The sequence below is a fragment of the Neofelis nebulosa genome, chromosome 6, assembly GCF_028018385.1.
Source record: "Neofelis nebulosa isolate mNeoNeb1 chromosome 6, mNeoNeb1.pri, whole genome shotgun sequence".
Classification (NCBI taxonomy): domain Eukaryota; kingdom Metazoa; phylum Chordata; class Mammalia; order Carnivora; family Felidae; genus Neofelis; species Neofelis nebulosa.
The window spans coordinates 109,150,186-109,170,918 of NC_080787.1; the positions used below are offsets into that span (position 1 = coordinate 109,150,186).

The following is a 20,733-nucleotide window of genomic DNA, read 5'->3' on the forward strand; positions in this document are numbered from 1 at the left end:
GTGTAATTAAAATGATCGTGTTTTACTTTTTTCCCCAGATTATCAATTGTTGCTTTCTTTTTGTGCTGCATGTTTTGGACTGCACATTATTATTTGATTTATACCAACTTTGCACACAATTGTTAACATATCCAACAAATTTAATTTTTAAACTTTTTCCTTCGGCACTTTTGCCTCCTGTTGATTCCAAATGTTGCTGGCGTCTATTACACAAAACTACTATTTATCAAGATGAGAGTTTTAAATAAGTATTTAAATATAATAGATATACTTTGTTCCTTAATATGTGTTTCCTTAGCACTCTAACATTTAAAACAATTTTTTTTTGATGGTTATTTATTTTTGAGACAGTGAGAGAGCATGAACGGGGGAGGGTCAGAGAGAGAGGGAGACACAGAATCCAAAGCAGGCTCCAGGCTTTGAGCTGTCAGCACAGAGCCCGACGCGGGGCTCGAACTCATGGACCGTGAGATCATGACCTGAGTTGAAGTCAGACGCCCAACCGACTGAGCCACCCAGGCGCCCTTCTAACATTCTTTTTATTTGGAAATGTATTGTTCATAACACACACATACACATTTTATTTTATTTTTTTATTAAATTTTTTTTTAATGTTTATTTATCATTGAGAGAGACAGAGTGCAAGTTGGGGAGGGGTAGAGAGAGAGGGAGACACAGAATCTGAAGCAGGCTCCAGGCTCTGAGCTGTCAGCACAAGCCCAACGTGAGTCTCGAAATCATGAACTGCGAGATCATGATCAGAGCCAAAGTCGGATGCTCAATGAACTGAACCACCCAGGTGCACCCATGCATTTAAAAAATAACCTAAGATAAAAATTCAAGATCTACCCCACAGCTTAATGGAGAGAAGTCCTCTCTGTGCCCCTATCCCAATCACCTACCAAAAGATACTGCTATCCAAAATTTGGTGTTAATCACTACTGTGTTTTTCCTTAAAGTTGATCACTTATGAATATATATCTAAACAATGTGGTTATGGCTACACAACAATATGAATATACTTAATACCACTGAACCATATACTTCAAAATGATGAATCATTCTATGTATTGTTTTATTACCCCATTTATTATTGCCAGTGTATTGTTCATTATGTGCCCTACATAGAATGGATTCATTTTTTTGTAGACCTTCTGGTTTCATCCAGCATTAGATTTTGTGATTGATCAATGTTGATGTATAGGTAGCTTTAATACCCTTATTTGTACTGCTGTGTAATATTCCACTGTGAAAATATCACAGTGCATTTATTTATTCCATTGTTGGTGGACTTTTTTCTTTTCTTTTCTTTTTAAATATAATTTATTGTCAAATTGGCTAACATACAGCGTGTAAAGGGTGCTCTTGGTTTTGAGGATAGATTCCCATGGTTTATCGTTTATATACAACACCCAGTGCTCATCTCAACAGGGGTGGACTTTTTTTTTTTCTGGAAAACTAGTGCATGAACATCCTCCAGGCACACATGTGCAGAAATGGAATTCCAGGTTCTAGGATACGCTCATGCCTAACTTTACTAGTTAAGATGAAGTTGTTTTCCAAAATGGTTATATCAATTTATATCTGCCCAACCATGTGTGAGCATTCCTTTTGTTCCACATTCTCACTGATACGTGGCATTGAATGACATTTTAGTTCTTGCCAATCCAATGGATGCAAAACGGCACCTGTGATTTTCATTTGAAAATTGCTTTTAATAACTGCATCAAAAATATAAGGTTGCATTTTTTAGGGTTTTTATTGGCCAGTCCTCTTCTTTGAAATATTTCCCTAATGATTAGCAATATTGAGTATCATTTCATGTCCTTGTTGACTAATGTATATCTTCTTCAGAGAAATGTCTGTCCACATCCTTTGTCCATTTTTGAAGCAGGCTGTTTGTTTTGTTGTTGTTAAGTTTACAAGTTCTCCATATGTCCTGGATATTAATCCCTTATCAGATATATGATATGGGAATATCTTCTCCCATTCCATTGATTATCTTTTTACTCTGTTGGCAGTGTTCTTTGATGCACAGAAGTTTTTAATTTTTAGCAAGTCCAATTTGTCTGTTTTTGTTTTTGTTCTCATGTCTAAGAAATCATTGCCAAATCTAAAGTTATGATGATTTTTCCCTATCATTTCTTCTGAGAATTGCATAGTTTAGGTCTTATATTTTGAATATCTGATTCATTTTGAATTAATTTGTTACATGGTATTTGGTAAAGGCTTATCTTCATTCTTTCACCTGTGGATATCCAATTTTTCCAGCACCATTTGTTGAAAAGACTGCCCTTTCCCCATCGAACGCTATTGGTACCTTTGTCAAAAATCATGTGGCAGTTTTTGTGAGGGTTTACTTCTGAGTGTTCTGTTCCACTGTATGTTTGTCTTTGTGTCAACACTACTCTCTTTTGATTATTGTAGCTTTTTAGTAAGTTTTAAAATCAGGAATTGTGACTTCTCCAACTTAGTTTTTATTTCAAGATTGTTTTTACTATTTGGGGTTCCTAAGAGTCCATATGAATTTTAGGATGGATTTTTCTATTTCTGCAAAAACCATCATTAAGATTTTGCATTGAATCTGTGGATTGTTTTGGGTACTATTGACATCATAACAGTAAGTTTTCCAAGTCATGAACATAGGATGTCTTTCCTTTATGCTTTAATTTCTTTGAGCATTATTTCATAATTTTCATTATATGAGTCTTCTACCTCCTTGGTTAAGTTAATTCCCATGTATTTTATTCTTTTTAATACTATTGTAAGTAAAATTGTTTTCTTAATTCTTTTCATATTGTTCATTGTTATGAAAATACAACTGAGTTTTTCATGTTGACTGTATCCTGTTACTGTGCTAAATTCACTTATTTCTAACAGGGTTTTTTTTTGTGTTTGTGCAATCTCTATGGGTTCCTACATATAAGATCGTATCATCTGCAAGCAGATAATTTTACTTCTTTCTTTCCAATTTGGATGCATTTTGTTTCTTTTTCTTACCTAACTGTTCTGGCTAGGACTTCCAGTACTATGTTGAAAAGAAGCAGTGAAAATGGGCATTCTTGCCTTGTTCCTGCTCTTAAGGGAAATGCTTTTGGTCTTTCACTATTGAATATGATGTTTGCTGTGGGTTTTTGATGTGACTTTTATCATGTTGAGGTAAATTCCTAGTTTGTTAAGTATTATTATTGGGAAAGTGTGTCAAATTTTGTCAAATGCATCAATTGAAATAATCATGTGTTTTCCTCTCTTTATTCTGTTAAGGTGGTCTATTACACTGATTGATTTTTGCATCCAAGGAATAAATCTCACTTGGTCATGGTGTATAATCTTTCTAACATGTTGCTGAGTTCACTTTATTAGTATTTTGCTGAGGATTTATGCATGAATGTTCATAAGGTATATTGGCCTGTTTTGTTTTGTTTTTTTCCCTTGTGTTTTTGTCTGACTTTGGTATCAAAATAATGTTGGCCTCATAAAATGAGTTAAAAAGTGTTCCTTCCTCCTCAATTTTTGGGAAAACTTCAAGAAAGTATGGTGTTAATTCTTCTTTATATGTTTGGTACAATTCACTAGTGAAACCATAGGATCAGAGCCTTTCTTTGTCAGATTTGTGATTACTAATTCAATTTCCTTGATTATAGACTGATTCAGATACTGTATTCTCTTTCTTTGTGATTCAATCTTGGTAGAATTTGTGTTTCTAGGAATTTATCCATTTCATCTAGGTTAAACAACTTGTTGATGTACATTTGTTCATGTATTCTCTTAAAATCCTTTCTCGGTAGACTCAGGAGTTTTTCCTTTTTTTATTTTAATCATTTGAGTCTTCTCTATTCTTTCTTTTCAGTCAGTCTACCTATGAATTTGTCAATTTTGACCTTTTTAAAGAACTAACCTTTGGTTTCATTGATTTTCTTTATTGTTTGTCTATTCTCTATTTCATTTTATCTCTGTTCTCATCTTTATTATTTCCTTTCTTCTGCCCAACTTGGGTTTAGTTTGTTCTTTTCCTAGTTCCTGAAGTTGTTTACTTAGATTGTTGATTTGAGATTTTTTAATGTAAGCATTTATAGCTATAAATTTCCTTGGCACCACTTTCACTGCATCCTGTAATTTTGATGTAGTATGTTTCCATTTTCATTCATTTCTAAGAATTTTCTAATTTCCCTTATAATTTCTCCTTTGATCTACTGGAGTGCCTGGGTGGCTCAGTCGGTGAAGTGTCTGACTCTTGATCTCAGTTCTGGTCATGATCTTACGGTTTGTGAGATTGAGCCTCGTGTCAGGCTCTGTGCTGACAGTAGAGACTGCTTGGGATTCTCACTCTCTCAAAATAAATAAACTTTCAAAAAAGAGTATGTTTAATTTCCACAAATTTGTGAATTTTCCTAGTTTTCCTTCTGCTTTGATTTCTAACCTCATGCCATTTTGGCCAGATAAAATATTTTGTTTTATATCTATCTTTTTAAATCCATTGAGACTCAATTTGTGGCCTCACATATGGTGTAACCTTGAAAATGTTCTATGTGCACTTGTGAAAAATGTGTATTCTGCTGTTAGGTAGTGAATATTTTAATTCCCTTCTCATTTGCTTTGGTGTATATTATGCAACTAATTTCTTTTTGGCTACCATGGGGATTGCATTTATCATCCTAAAGTTATAGCATTCTAACTTGAATTTATACCAGCTTAACTTCAAAAATATGCATAACATTGCTCCTTTCAAGTTTGGTCCTTACCTCTTTCAGTTATTGATGTTACAGAATTACATCTTTATAAATTGTGTGTCCAAAATACACATACTAATAGTTGTTTTTAAATAATGCATTAGTCTTTAAATCATGTAGAAAAGAAAATGTGGAGTTACAAACCAAAGTTACAATAATACTAGCTTTTAGACTAATTGTTTTTTTTTTAAAGAGATATAGTGGTCTCTTAAATCATGTAGAAAACAGTGGAGTTACAGCTATTGCTATAATAATACCAGGTTTTATAATTGCCCATGTGTTTACCTTTATTGGGATCATTATTTCTTCATATGACTCCAGGTTATTGTCTAGTGTCCTTTCATTTTAACCCACAAGACTGTCTTTAATATTTCTTGCAAAACAGGTCAAATAGTAATGAACTTGCTATTTACTATTAAGTATGATATATGCTGTGGGTTTTTGATAGATTATTTTCATATTTTTTATTTTTTGATATTTTGATAGATTATTGAATGATTAAGGAAATTTTTTTCTGTTTCTAGCATAGACAGTGAGGGAGAAAGAGAAGTGAATGGTGGCTGGATTTTTTTAAATGTTGTTATTTATTTTTGAGACAGAGAGAGACAGAGCATGAGCAGGGGAGGGGCAGAGAGGAGACACAGAATCCGAAGCAGGCTCCAGGCTCTGAGCTGTCAGCACAGAGCCGGACACGGGGCTCAAACTCACGGACTGTGAGATCATGACCTGAGCTGAAGTCGGATGCTTAACTGACTGAGCCACCCAGGTGCCCCAATGGTGGCTGGATTTTTAACAAATACTTTTTTTGGATCAATTGAGATGATTACATATGGTATTCTACCCCCCACCCCGCCTTTTCTTCTGTCAATGTAGTGTGTTTAAGCCTGACTTGGTTATTATCATTCTTATTGACTGTTGGATTTGGTTTGCAAGTATTTTATTTGGTACTGTTTCAAGTATGATAATAACCAGTATTGGCCTATGATTTTTCAAGTATGATAATAACCAGTATTGGCCTATGATTTTTCAAGTATGATAATAACCAGTATTGGCCTGATTTTTCTTTCTTTTTCTGTCCTTGTCCAGTTTTGGCATAAAAGTTTTCAAATGAATTGGAAAGAGGTTCTTCTTTTCCACTGTCTGAAAAAAAAATCTTTTAAGTTTGAAATATCTGCTTTCTGAATGCTTGATAAAATTCACCTATTAAATCTTCTGAGCCTGTTTTTTTCCCTTTGTGGAAAGATTTTTGATTATTAATTATATTTGTCAATGGAAATGAGACTATCTCATATTCCTAACTTAGATTTAATACAACACATGTATTGCCATTGTTTGGTCTCTGTTTCTCTATCTCTCTTTTCCAATCTCACCGAATTACATTTTGGGATGAATAAACATGATTTTCCACCCATGAGAAAAGGCATAAGAAAACAATGTAAACTTTCCTAAAATTAGAATTTAAGTGCATTTTTGTTATGTTTATCTATCAAATGTTAGTTTCATATTCTTTGCCAATTACTTTTTCCTCCTTTTAAGATTAAAATTCTTTACTTCTCACATCCTATTATTTTCCCAATTTATTGACAATGCCACTCTTTGACTGTACAATGATGATTCATGCTCATAAATGACAAATCCAAGCATCAAAAATATTTGAAATATATCTTGAATTCTTAAGACTGATTAAGTAGAGTGGATTGGGATTAACTGTGCTAATATATCAGTTCATGATAGTTAATCATTTATATAGTAGTTCTTTATTAATTTCTTAAGAATTAGGGGCGCCTGGGTGGCTCAGTCAGTTAAGTGTCCAACTCTTGGTTTTGGCTCAGGTCATGATCTCATGGTTCATGAGTTCAAGCCCTGCATAGGGCTCTGTACTGACAGCACGGAGCCTGCTCAGCATTCTCTCTCTCCCCCTCTCTCTCTACCCTTCCCCTGTTCCCTTGCGCTCTCTCTCAAAATAAATAAACTTAATTTTTTTTTAAATCCTTAAGAATTATTTAATCAGAATAATTCTTTTCTATCCATACTTGAAAATAAAGCATAACAAGGGTGAAAACTAAAACCTAATCTGAAAGAAATAGATTTCTACTGCACTTTCAATAAAAAATTTTTGAAAGCTTATATCAAATCCGTCAATGAGAAATCAATGTTCTTAAAATACCTGCTTTGAGGACTGAAAGTCCTCCCAACTTCTTAGTGATTTAACATGTAAGTCTGTAATAGTCTACAAATGTTGGGAATGATAATACAGAGTAGGAACCTAACTTGTATAAGCAATAAATCTTCAATATGACAGAGACAAACAAAGAAATACAAAAGGTGTAGAAGAAAATACAGGAAAACTATGGGAAAGAATGAAATTTTGTCCTTGCCAGGAATACTTTCCTTCCTATTCTATAGTCACAATTTCATTCTTTGCCTAAACTTTTTATCACGATCCAGTTTGCTAAAACTTTGTTTGAGGGGCAGGAACAATTAGTTATGACCTGGGAGACGGATTTGCTGAGGCTCTGGTTCCATCACAAATATGCATTCTCTCTTTCTTTGTGGATTTTTTTGTAGGTACATCAACCCTGTGGCATTATATATTATTTGTTTTTTGTCACTTTTTCTAATTTTTGAAGACTACTGGAAGTGTGCTATTCTCCAAGGGATCAAAAGAAGAACACATATGTAAATTCAGGGTGGGGTAAGGTTGAGATGAGAAAGTCCAGAGTACCAATTTGGGAATGAGAAGACTTAAGCTCCACTCCCAAGCTATCACTAATTATTTCTGAGACTAAACAAATTAGTTAACTTCTTATCATCTTGTTTACACAATCCATAAATGGATTTGGCAATTCTTGATCCTCATATAGTTCAAATTCAACAGTTCTAAAAGTAGGTCTTTCAAAACTTATGCCATTAACAAATGTGAACTAAAATTAAATTTCTAAAAGTTGTATAAACTGACAAATGTTCAAAACTAAAATCCAAAATAATAGGGAAAATATCCTGACTATGAAATTATTTATGATTTGGAAACAACGATTCTGCTGACAGCTCTTCTTTGTTCAATTGAATGATCTGAACAGTTTACCAAAATCTCTTAATTTGTCATCGTTTGCAGGATGAAGAAGAATGATATTTTATGGGTTTCTATTTTATTAGAATGGTATTTCAGAGCCAAATAGTTGATAATGATTTATTTCTTTTCATTTTTCTAAATTATAGGGTGGCTTCACTCGTAAATATTCACTAAGTTCAAAAACTGGAACACTTCTTCCAGAATTCCCCAGTGCTCAACACCTTGTGTACCAGGGATGCATTTCTAAAGACAAGGTATCAATTAAAGATACTTCTTTATTGATTTTCTGATATGTTGGTTCCCTATCGCCATTTGCTGGGAATCTCATGGCATTTGCAGGAAGCAGTCAGAAATCTGCATAATCAAACATAATTGACTGATTTATAGGAGGGACAAATGTTTACTAACATTGATTAAACACTTTCCAATTAATTATTTACCATCTCCATGATAGTATGTAGTCATAAGTTGGCAAAATAAACCTCAAAATACTAAAGATTATTTTTTATCTAAAACTCAATTATCAAGGAAGAAAATATGAGAATGTGTCTCTCACATGAAGTTTAATTATAAGCTTTATGTTTTTGATTAGCTTCATATAATTTCAGCAGTCATCAGGCACTTGTCTAGGACAATTTGTTCCTAGCACTGAGGGGGTAATATCTAGATGAATGTCAAGGACTATACTAGAAGTTGACAAAGCTTCCTTTCCATTCTAAAATTCTGTGTTCCGTTATAGTTGCAATTTTTTTGAAAGTTAAGGAAGAAACAGTTTCATAGGATTCAGTTTATAAATAATCCTTAATGTGACTTTTCAATGCTTATATAGTAAAATCTAAGAGTAAATCCTCCTCTATTTCTGAACTTCTAAAGTCATTTGCTGAGTTCCTACTGGCTGACTAACGGCAGCATCCATTATTAAATCAGGGCATAATGATTTCTGCATTTTTTTTCAACCAAAGTTCATTTCTTATTAACATTTAAGGAAAATATCTTTTGTTTTAATTTTTTTAACATTTATTTATTTTTGAGAGAGAGAGACACACACACAGAGTGTGAGCTGGGGGAGGAGGTGGGCAGAGAGAGAGGGAGACCCAGAATGTGAAGCAGACTCCAGGCTCTGAGCTGTCAGCACAGAACCCAACGTGGGATTCGAAATCACGAGCAGTGAGATCATGACCCGAGCTGAAGTCAGATGCTCAACTGACTGAGCCACCTAGGCGCCCCAAGGAAAATATCTTTAACAGTATGTTAAGTCAGTTCGTATTCTTGAGGTACAAAGACAGAGGAATGTGATTAACTAATGTCCAGCTGACTTAGTAGTGGGTTTGTGTAGAAACTGGAAATAAAAATAATGCATTGATAAAAAGATCTATTGACAGATAAGTAGAATTGTACAGTCACTTCCAGGATTTATTCTGATGACCTACTATTCCTGTTAAGAATAGGCAAAATAGGGGCGCCTGGGTGGCGCAGTCGGTTAAGCGTCCGACTTCAGCCAGGTCACGATCTCGCGGTCCGTGAGTTCGAGCCCCGCGTCAGGCTCTGGGCCGATGGCTCGGAGCCTGGAGCCTGCTTCCGATTCTGTGTCTCCCTCTCTCTCTGCCCCTCCCCCGTTCATGCTCTGTCTCTCTCTGTCCCAAAAATAAATAAAAAACGTTGAAAAAAAAAAATTAAAAAAAAAAAAAAAAAAGAATAGGCAAAATATTGAAGATAATTCTCAGATGCTGATTCCAAGCAAGTCCCCTGAAGTATGTCCACTTTCTACCATTCTCCTCTCCCATCGTATTTCCTGAGATTATCACACCATTTTTTTTTAATCTTGTAAGGTGTGATATTATAACTTTAGACTTGGATGCCTCATGTGGCAGTCTGTGGAGAAACCTGTGGAAATCAGTGAGACTCCAGGGAACATGGTTCTTTGGAGGAGAGTATTGTTGGGTCCCTTTGTGGAAAGAATTGCTTACATGTAAGCATATCATGAAGATGTTTGCTGTGTAAGTAAATCTACCTGGTGAAAGAGAAGGGAATGGAGAGGGCAACAAAGAAAAAAAAAAAAAGAAATGAGAGCATGTTTCAATAGTTAATTTCAATTTCTCTGCTAGCTTCCAAGGAATTCCTTACCTGTCAACTTGAAACCCTGGTCTGTAGATCATTTCTCACTCAGGTATCAGGATGCTTAAATAACCCCTGGTTTCTAAGTTCATTCCCAGCGGTCCTCATGAGCACTAGGGACTAACATCCTCTTTGTCCCTCGAAAACAGTTGGATGCTGCTTTTCACCTTCTTAGCCAGTATCCCAGTTCCCCAAGTAACTTGTCAGTTTCTAGAAAGAAGGGTGGAGCTGAAGCTAAGCACTTTAAGCACCTGCTTTCTTGAGACAGAAAGGATGGGACTTCCCTGTGAAAAGTTGATCCCAGTGAGGTGGGGGTTGGCCAAAGCTGAGGGACCACTTTCTGCCTCATCATGGTGTCACTCAAGGCAGTTACCACCCTCACCACATACTAACTTTACTGGAGATAAGCCTTGCCTCTGCTCCTGCCCTCTATAAGGTGGTGTGTTACTCTCAGAAAACTGAGCAAAATTATGTTTGTAAATAATGCAATGCTACAATAAAAATTTACATAGTCCGAAGACTATGTGAATATTAAATAAGCAAATGTAGTACCAATAGTAAGATAAAAAACTTTAACTGATTTGTGTACAAAAGAATACATTTGAACACATAAGTGGAAATACTTGTGAAGAAAGAAGCTTATTTATATTTTAGGATCAAAGCTTATTTATATTTCAGGGATCAAAGGGTTAATTTTTTTTCAATATATGAAATTTATTGTCAAATTGGTTTCCATACAACACCCAGTGCTCATCCCAAAAGGTGCCCTCCTCAATACCCATCACCCACCCCCACTCCCTCCCATCCCCCATCAACCCTCAGTTTGTTCTCAGTTTTTAAGAGTCTCTTACGCTTTGGCTCTCTCCCACTCTAACCTCTTTTTTTTTTCCTTCCCCTCCCCTATGGGTTTCTGTTAAGTTTCTCAGGATCCACATAAGAGTGAAAACATATGGTATCTGTCTTTCTCTGTATGGCTTATTTCACTTAGCATCACACTCTCCAGTTCCATCCACGTTGCTACAAAGGGCCATATTTCATTCTTTCTCATGGCCACGTAGTACTCCATTGTGTATATAAACCACAATTTCTTTTTTTTTTTATTTTTATTTTTTATTTTTTTTTAAATTTTTTTTTTCAACGTTTTTTTTTTATTTATTTTTGGGACAGAGAGAGACATAGCATGAACGGGGGAGGGGCAGAGAGAGAGGGAGACACAGAATCGGAAACAGGCTCCAGGCTCTGAGCCATCAGCCCAGAGCCTGACGCGGGGCTCGAACTCACGGACCGCGAGATCGTGACCTGGCTGAAGTCGGACGCTTAACCGACTGCGCCACCCAGGCGCCCCTAAACCACAATTTCTTTATCCATTCAGTTGATGGACATTTAGGCTCTTTCCATAATTTGGCTATTGTTGAGAGTGCTGCTATAAACATTGGGGTACAAGTGCCCCTATGCATCAGCACTCCTGTATCCCTTGGGTAAATTCCTAGCAGTGCTACTGCTGGGTCATAGGGTAGGTCTATTTTTAATTTTTTGAGGAACCTCCACACTGTTTTTCAAAGGGTTAATTTTTGACAACAGTTGTGATTTCCTCTCTGTATTTCATACTGTCCTTATCCTTATTTTAAAAAATATGTCCTGGAAACCTATTTAAAAATGTAATATCATTGACTAAAATATGGACCATGTCTCAATTGCATTAATGGTGACATATTCTGCTAGAGGTGTCCTGTAGTCAGCATACCTCCTTGAAGGGATATTGGTAATTTGCATGTCATCATTTTACAGCTTTGAGCTAAATAACAAAGATGTGTGCTGTCACTAGGCTGTAGGGATAAATATTGGAGACTGGAGGGTTACAATGGGACACCCCCATTGCCATCACCACCCTAGATACTGTTGGGATAAAAGTAAATCTAATGGTCAGTCTCTCAGCATGTATTATGGGTTATTCCAACCACTTTGCATGTGTTCATTTGTTTAGTCCTCATAACAACCCTATTAGAAATGTACTGTTATTATCATCTCTATTTCCCAAATGAGAAATTTAAAACACACAAATGTTAAGTAGCTTGCTCGACATCATACAGCTAGTAAGTGGCAGGTTAGAGCTAGTATTCAAATCCAGGTAAAAACTCACACCTGTAACCTCTAAGCCATGTTCTTGTTCACACAGATTACACAACCAGTAACAGGTAGTGATATTTCTAGCTTGTAAAATACAGATATTTGACTATTATTAATCTATTAAAATATTATCTAGTTCTAATCCATTACAGATTTTAGAATACGTTTAACATGTTTTAACTATGCAATCCAAGTATCTGTGGTAACATGGAAGCAGAGACTTTTCAGAATGGGCATTAACTATTCAAATATTTTTTGGGTAAATATGAGGCATTTGATATTACTAATTTCGAGTAATATTTAGTGAGATCTTACTGTGTACCAGGCACTCTTCTATCTGCCTGATATTTTATTTAATCTTTTTAATACCATGTGGGTAATATGTTATTACTATCCTACTTAAAGAGAAAAAGCTTAGGGTTCAGAGACAAAACAACCTATGCAAAGTAGTGCAGTTGAACTGGGCACTCAGTTTAACCAATTCCAGACCCCAAACTGGAAACCGCTATGCCACACTGCCCACCACCCACTTAATAAAACGCTGTGTGGACACTTGATGTATTTTACCATTTTGTGTGTATTTCTGCAATCAGAGGTAATTCTCTTCTTAGGTAGAAAAACACAATGTTGCTTTGGCCCAAAGCTCCTTGCTCAATCAGCTTTTCATTGTTCCTATGATACTATACGGTAATTGTCTATTTGCTTGCCTTTCTCCCTTCACAAGGCATTAAGTTCCTGGAAATAAGAACTGTACGTTTGTTTTTGACTCCTTGACATTGAGCACAATGCCTGGTCCATAATAGGAGCTTAAGAAAAATGCATGCTGGACAAATGAATGCATAAACAAATGAAGGCAGTATTGAAAGGATTCTTTGGTTAAGCGTTTTCTTCCTTGAAATAGGTTGATACCCTCATAATGATGTATAAAACTCACTGCCAGTGCATCCTGGACAATGCAATTAATGGAAACTTTGAAGAGGTAAGGACGACAAAGAATGCTTTGCTGATCATATTGTGTGTACTTTCTTGTCTTGTTCTTTATGAGTTCATGTTAAGGAAGAATCTTAATGTTTATACTTTTTGCTTTATAACTAGATCCAGCATTTCTTATTACACTTTTGGCAAGGAATGCCTGATCATCTTCTTCCCCTGCTTGAAAACCCTGTTATCATTGACATTTTCTGTGTTTGTGACTCAATTCTTTATAAGGTAAGCTCTTTGGGGTGTCTTAAACACAAACCGCATGTTTTCTTTATAAGTATTCTATCTAAATTTTTGCATTGTATGTTCAATAAATTTGTTATTTCTGGCTGGAGAGACAGTATTATTTTTTTCTGATGAGAAACCAGTATTTAATAGTGCATATGTTATGGTTAAATTTACATTAAAATAAAATCAATCTGTTTACAGTTAATGATTCAAAATATGACATACTCACTAATACATTAAATTTTGTTAATTTTTATTACCTGTTTAAGGTGTTTTCAGAGTGAATAATATGATGGCTTTTTTACCGTCAGTGTTTCTGGGGGGAAAGCAGAGTTAAACACTCTTATGGGATTAACAACTTAAAAATATTGGAAATCTCTAGGTTTAATGTATTAATGTTCATTTCTGTTCTAAAACCAAATAAGAGTATTCAGATGTCTACAGAAAGATCATGAAGACATTACAAACAAAGATGAACTGGTTGGCCTTCTAGCCAAACATTTATCTGGGAAGAGGGAGAATCTAATTCCCTGACAGTTCCTTAGAGCAACAGCAAGGTGGAGGCTGAGGGAGAAAACTGTGTTGCAATCTGGGTACTTTAAAGTGAGTTTGTCTGCACTTACCTGTTCAATTGTCAGAAGGAAAACAAAACCTTTCCTTTTAAAACATAATCTGAGTTTGCAAGAAAACCCAAACTAGAACCCTGTTAAGTATTTAGAAAATAAAATCCTCCTAAATTGGTTGCTACTATTAGGTTCTCAGCAGAAGCTAGATGAACTCAGACCGGAAGCAACTTTGCACACCAAGAACTGGTAGGTAGTCTTGAGCCAGAATGGGAGAGCCCATATTTTCATCCTCTGTTAAGTTCTCCCTATCACAGGATAAGAGGATGGAGCAAGTGCAGTATATTCTCTGCCTTTAGTTCAAATTCACGTTGAAGAGAGACAAAGGAGAGTGAGGATTGTCTCATTTTTCTGGGTTGCATATGAGTATCATTATTTAGAGGGAGAAGGTTTAGTTTGCAGTAACTGATTGCAATGTTTAAGACTTGAAGAAGTAAGCAGAAAAGGGAAATAAGATGGCTCCAAGAGAGGGTATAAGAAAAGCCCCCGGGTCTCATGCATACACATTTACCATCATCAAAGTAAAGCTCTTTGGAACACTATTCAGTACCTCCAAGAAATACTCTTTTAAAAAAAATTTTCTTTTACATTTATTTATTTTTGAGAGACAGAGAGAGACAGAGTGTGAGCAGGGGAGGGGCAGAGAGAGAGGGAGACACAGAATCAGAAGCAGGCTCCAGGCCCCAAGTTGTCAGCACAGAGCCCGACATGGGGCTTGAACCCACAAACTTGAGATCATGACCTGAGCTGAAGTTGGTCGCTTAACCGACTGAGCCACCCAGGTGCCCCAAGAAATATTCTTAAAGCATATTCTTTCTTTTTTCTTTACAAATGGTCTGGTTTTTTGTTTTGTTTTGTTTTGTTTTTTTCAGTTCAACACAAAAGTCCTGAGTTTAAGTACCTTTAAATGAATTAAGTTTTTTCTCCTCATAGTGGACCCAGGGAGACACAGTAAGCATTGTAAATAGAGCAATTTACAATTCTCATTGCAGAATGAGTTTCTGGAAGATCTTCATTCCTCTCAGGAGAGTGGTTAGCTTTTAGTCCATAAAACAGTACATGATTACCAAGTCCAATTCTTGGTAACCAACATACTGGGCATATACAATACTGTCTTATACACATGGAATACCTGTACATTTTTCTGGTAGGCTACATAGGCCTTTGAAGATTAGGGTTTACCCACATTTTGAAATATCTTCTCCTCTTGGTCCTTTTCCTCAGGCTGGACCACTCAGTTTATCAGTCAGCTTAATGGATCTGCATTGCTCATATCCTATTTTGTCCCCTCTTTCTTTATTCTAGTTTTTCTTGAGCTGGGATCAGTCAACACTATCTAAATTCTTCTTTCTACTAATTCTCAGGTCCTACCCACCTCATCCATGTTTAGGGCTCAGTCTAGCCCTTTCTTTCAGTATTATTTTCTTTTTAATTTTTAATTTAAATTCAAGGTAGTTAACATACATTGTAGTATTGGTTTCAGGAGTAGAACCCAGTGATTCGTCACTTACATAGAACACCCAGTGCTCATCCCAACAAGTGCCCTTCTTAATGCCTATCACCCATTTAGCCCATCTCCCCCATCCACCACCCCTCCAGCAACCCTCAGTTTGTTCTCCATATTTAAGAGTCTCTTGTGGTTTGCCTCCCTGTCTGTTTTTATCTTATTTTTCCTTCCCTTCTCCTATGTTCATCTGTTGTGGTTCTTAAATTCCACATATGAGTGAAATCATATGGTATTTGTCTTTTTCTGACTGACTTACTTTGCTTAGCAGAATACACTCTAGTTCCATCCACGTCGTTGCAAATGGCAAGATTCCATTTTTTTTTGATCACAGAGTTAATACTCCACTGTATATAGATATATATCACATCTTCTTTATCCAGTCATCAGTCAATGGACATTTGGGCTCTTTCCATAATTTGGCTATTGTTGATAGTGCTGCTATAAACATTGGGGTGCATGTGCCCCTTCAAATCAGCATTTTTGTATCCTTTGGATAAATACCCAGTAGTGTGATTGCTGGGTCATAGGGTAGTTCTATTATTAACTTTCTGAGGAGCCTCCATACTGTTTTCCAGAGTGGCTGCACAGTTTGCATTCCCATCAGCAGTGCAGAAGTGTTGCTCTTTGCCCACATCCCTAGCAACATCTTTTGTTTCCTAAGTTGTTAACTTTAGCCATTCTGACATGTGTGAAGTGGTATCTCATTGTGGTTTTGACTTGTATTTCTCTGATGATGAGTGATGTTGACCATCTTTTCATTATTCTTTGTGTTCTGATAATTAACTCTCTGGACCCAGGATATTAGTGTTCCTAGGCTAACCTAGGATTGTAATGTTTCTAGATCCCCACCCCTCACCTTTCTTACACATGCACCTCACACATACATTCATTTTAGAGATAAAAGTATAACTTCCAGAAATGAGTTAGTATATTATTCTCTAGAAAGCTAGGAATGAAAAGTAATTGACAAATAAGTGTCTTTCTACAAAAATACTAAGTAAGGATTTATGTTAATTCTCTTTTGCTGTGATTAAGGTTCTTACAGATGTACTCATTCCTGCAACAATGCAAGAAATGCCTGAAAGGTAGGTTCAGTCAATAAAATGTGGTAGTTTCTTAATGTAGAATTTAACCCTATCCATTATATTAAAGGAAAACATTAAATAACAATTCGTTTGTTTATAAAGATTACTTTCCCGCTCCTGTCCCTTTGTATTAGTTAGAAGATGTGCCTCAATCCTTATACTCAAACCTCACTGAGCAAAATTGATAGAATAATCTTGAAATCCTTTTAATATGAGAGATGTCCAAGTGAAAAATAAATATTTAAGTGTACTGACCTTTGAAATACTGAGAAGTTCTTCAATAGAAACTGGCTACAGGAAAATAAATGGGGATAATTGATGGAAAATAAACCACAATAATAAAAATTATAAGAAAAATTATTTTATCTTTGTTATTAAAGATTACTTATTAACATTATTATTTGTTATTATTGGCCTTAACTGCAAAATCATAAAGTGGCATAATGGAATTACCATCTTCTTTTAACAAAGGAATAAGATCTTAAATAGACTGTATTCCCCATCCTGGGAACATTATACCTTTTGATCCCTTTCATCCATATTGCCCCACCAGGACCCGCATCCCCTCTGGTAACTGATGACAGATGGTAACTGGATTATGGTGGTGATGAGCTCACAATGTACACAAATGTCAAATCACTATGTTGTACACATGGAACTAATATCATGTTGTTTGTCGATTATACTTCAATAAAAAAAAATCTGAAATTGAAATGGTACCTGAAGATTTTTCACAACAACTTTCTGATGTGTGAACAATAAAAACTCAAAAATAAAAATGAAAATTTTTCTTTGTAAATAAAGTCTAATGAAAAAATGAAATTTATTTTAGTATTTGAGGCACAAATACACGTAGGATGGACATAGTTGATGCTCAATAAATACATGATGATTGACAAAACAAAGTTTATTTTTGATTTACTTTTTCCTGTAGATCGTTTTATTTATTTATATAATAGTATTGTCCAGACCAATAGTTTCTTTTAATTATCAATATGTAATCTTTAAACATCTAATCTGATCTCTGAATTAAGTACACTTAACATTTCTGTGTCACAACAGAATGGCTGTGCTTACTTAGGGGCAGGCATTATTAGTTAATAGTAATAATAGCTGACCTTTATTAACTACAACATGGGCTTTGAGACTACATAAATTATTTTACTTAATTTTACAACTGCCTGAAGCAGACTATTTATGTATTTATCTCTTAAATATGCAAGTAGTTCATTGTAGAAAATGAAGAACATGCATAAATGCATTAAAAAATAATACTCCTGATCTCTCCACATTAATGTCTTATGTTATTATCCCATAGACTGTTTTTTTCTAAGAATACCTGTAATACATTAAAAAAATGGAACAATAGTATACATACTGTAATTGCAGTATATAGTGAAAGTCTTTCATATCAACAAATATGGATCAACATTATTTTTTAAATTTTTCTTTTTTTCAATTTTTTCTTTCTTTCTTCTTTCTTTCTTTCTTTCTTTCTTTCTTTCTTTCTTTCTTTCCTTTCTTTCTTTTTATTTCTTTCTTTCTTAGAGAGAGAGAGAGGCCAGGGCACCTGTGGCTCAGTCAGTTAAGCATCAGCTTTGGTTCAGGTCATGATCTCACAGTCTGAGTTCAAGCCCCACGTCAGGCTCTGTGCTGACAGCTGGGAGCCTGGAGCCTGCTTTGGATTCTGTGTCTCCCTCTCTCTCTGCCCTCCCACACTCACACTCTGTCTCTCTTTCTCAAGTAAAATAAAAAAAAAAAAAACCATGAGAGAGAGAGAGAGAGGGAGATTGAGATTGAGTGTGAGCAGGGGAGGGGCAGAAGGAGTAGGAGAGAGAGCATCTTAGGCAGGCTTCATGCCCAGCACAGAGCCCGGCTTGATCTCCTAACTGCAAGATCATGACCTCAGCCGAAATCAGGAGTTGGACGCTTAACCAACTGAGCCACCCAGGCACCTCTCAACATTTTCTTTTTAAATGGCTGCATAGCATCTGAAAAATACTATACTTCATTTAACCAATTTCTTATCATTGAACAGTGGATTTTTTAAAAAACACAACTTGTTAGACTATTCCCCAGTAGCTGTTACAATCCCAAATCCACAAATGAGGAACCTGGCAGCAGAAAGAAGTTAATTTATTTGCCTAAAGTAAGTTAACTAGTTAAAAAACAGAGTCAGGATTTTAATTGAGCGTCTGTTTAACTCCATTTTCTATTCTTTTTCCTGTATTATGTCACTGCTTGTCAATATGTAGCACCATCCCAAATACAAATTTAGATCTTTTTTGTTGAGGTAGAATGTGTAGATTATTGACTGATTTTAAAATTTTTGTGTTTCTGTATAAATGTTTGTGCACACACACAACCAACATTTGCAAGTTTCTATATAGGGTTCTCTAGTACATTTTTGATCATGTATCCCACTATCCCGCAGTCATATTTGGATTGTAAAAATATATTACTAGACACTAATAGTAAGTACCTGAAATGACATTATGATCCCTATGCAGTATCTCTCAAGAAGTCAAGATATGCAAAATCTGGGTACTTACATTTACCCAGAAATATTTTATCAAAAATGACTGAACCATGAGTTAATATTAACAATAAGGTATTATTTATTGATTACTCTCTGCATGCCACATTTGACCAGAGAAATCTCCATGAGTTATTTTATGTAGTCCTAGTAATAATCCTGTGACATAGATACTAATCGTGTCCCCATTTAATAGATGAAGCCAGAACTTGAGGACATTATTTTGACCAAGGTGATAAATGGCAGACCTAGGCTGAATCCATCAGACTTCAAAGTCATGTTCTTGGAATCACAGAATAATAGCATACCTCCATTAAACTACATTTATTTAATGCATTTTGAACAATTTAGCATTTAATACATAAGTCTTTTTGTGTGTGTAGCTTATTAGCAGATATAAGAAATTTTGCTAAAAATTGGGAACAGTGGGTTGTTTCATCTTTGGAAAACTTGCCAGAAGCTCTAACTGACAAGAAGATACCTATCGTGCGAAGATTTGTATCTTCTCTGAAACGGCAAACATCTTTCTTACACCTTGCTCAGGTATGTTGGTATTTGAGTCACCAGATTAAAAAAAAAAAAAAACCCTCTGGTAGCAAAGAGCAAGAAATTTTCAGAGATTGAAGACTAAGTAGACAGTTAAATGTAATGTGAGACCCCAGAGTAATGCTAGAATAGAAAAAGGACATTAGTGGGAAAACTGATGGAAATTTGAATTATGTCTGTAGTCTATCTACCAGTGTTATACCAATGTTAATTTCCTGATTTGGGCAATAAACAATGGTTAGATAAGGTGATAACAATAGGAGAAGGGGGATAGGGAGAATATGGAAATATTCTGCACTATCTTTCCTCCTTTTCTGTAAATTTAATATTATTTCAAAATAAAAAGTAAAAAAATACAAAATTTCTGAGTGCAATGTAAAATGCAAAGTAGTTCTTTGCATTATGAATCCAGTTAATAAAAATTAAGGTTGTGGGGAATGAGCCCATGTAATATTTGATGTGAAACTCACAAAGAACACATTTTAAACTACTAATTTGGATCTCTTAAATAGGAAGAAAAAAAGTAATTCTTAAATTAGGATTACAGGTTTGTATATTGTTAAAAAATATATTTCCCCTCCTCTCAAATGATTGTTTGCTTTGTGGAAGTTTTTAGCCCCCTAAATTTTAAAAGACTTGATTGGGCTAGTTCCAGATAAGAAGCGTAACATTGTAAAATCCTTATTGTATGACCGTGAATTAAAAAATTCATTTTCTAGTTCCAAAAATAGTTTTTAAAGCTTTAACAGAGATGATCATGAGTCTCAGCTATTGCTTTTAGTTTTAAAATAAAACATTTGTGATACTTTTGTCTCAAGGAACTATTTCTCTAGAAGCCAAAACTTTTCTTTAGATAGACTCTTGATAATATAGTTTAGTGTCTTTTTTACTTTCTTTATGCAGATTGCCAGACCAGCTCTTTTCGACCAGCATGTTGTGAATTCTATGGTATCTGATATTGAAAAGGTTGACTTGAATAGTATTGGATCGCAGGCCCTTCTCACCATTTCTGGCAGCACAGACACTGAATCAGATATCTACACTGAACGTAAGTCTTCTTCCTGTTTAGAGCTGGGTCTGTCAACTCCTTGGCACAAGTGACATCTTGGTTTCGGCTCAGGTCATGATCGCCTGGTTCGTGAGTTTGAGCTCCACATCAGGCTCTGTGCTGACAGTGTGGAG

The 20,733-nt window shown here is 35.3% G+C and overlaps 1 protein-coding gene across 1 annotated transcript in view; it reads left to right on the forward strand.

Moving 5' to 3' along the window:
- RFX6 (regulatory factor X6) overlaps positions 1–20,733 on the forward strand; it is a 57,270-nt gene that overhangs the window by 24,794 nt on the left and 11,743 nt on the right. Inside the window, exons 7-12 of the mRNA XM_058735070.1 lie at positions 7,950–8,057; positions 12,947–13,024; positions 13,141–13,254; positions 16,420–16,469; positions 19,389–19,548; positions 20,455–20,599. Coding sequence (XP_058591053.1) covers positions 7,950–8,057; positions 12,947–13,024; positions 13,141–13,254; positions 16,420–16,469; positions 19,389–19,548; positions 20,455–20,599 — 655 coding nt within the window. The remainder of the gene's footprint in view (positions 1–7,949; positions 8,058–12,946; positions 13,025–13,140; positions 13,255–16,419; positions 16,470–19,388; positions 19,549–20,454; positions 20,600–20,733) is intronic.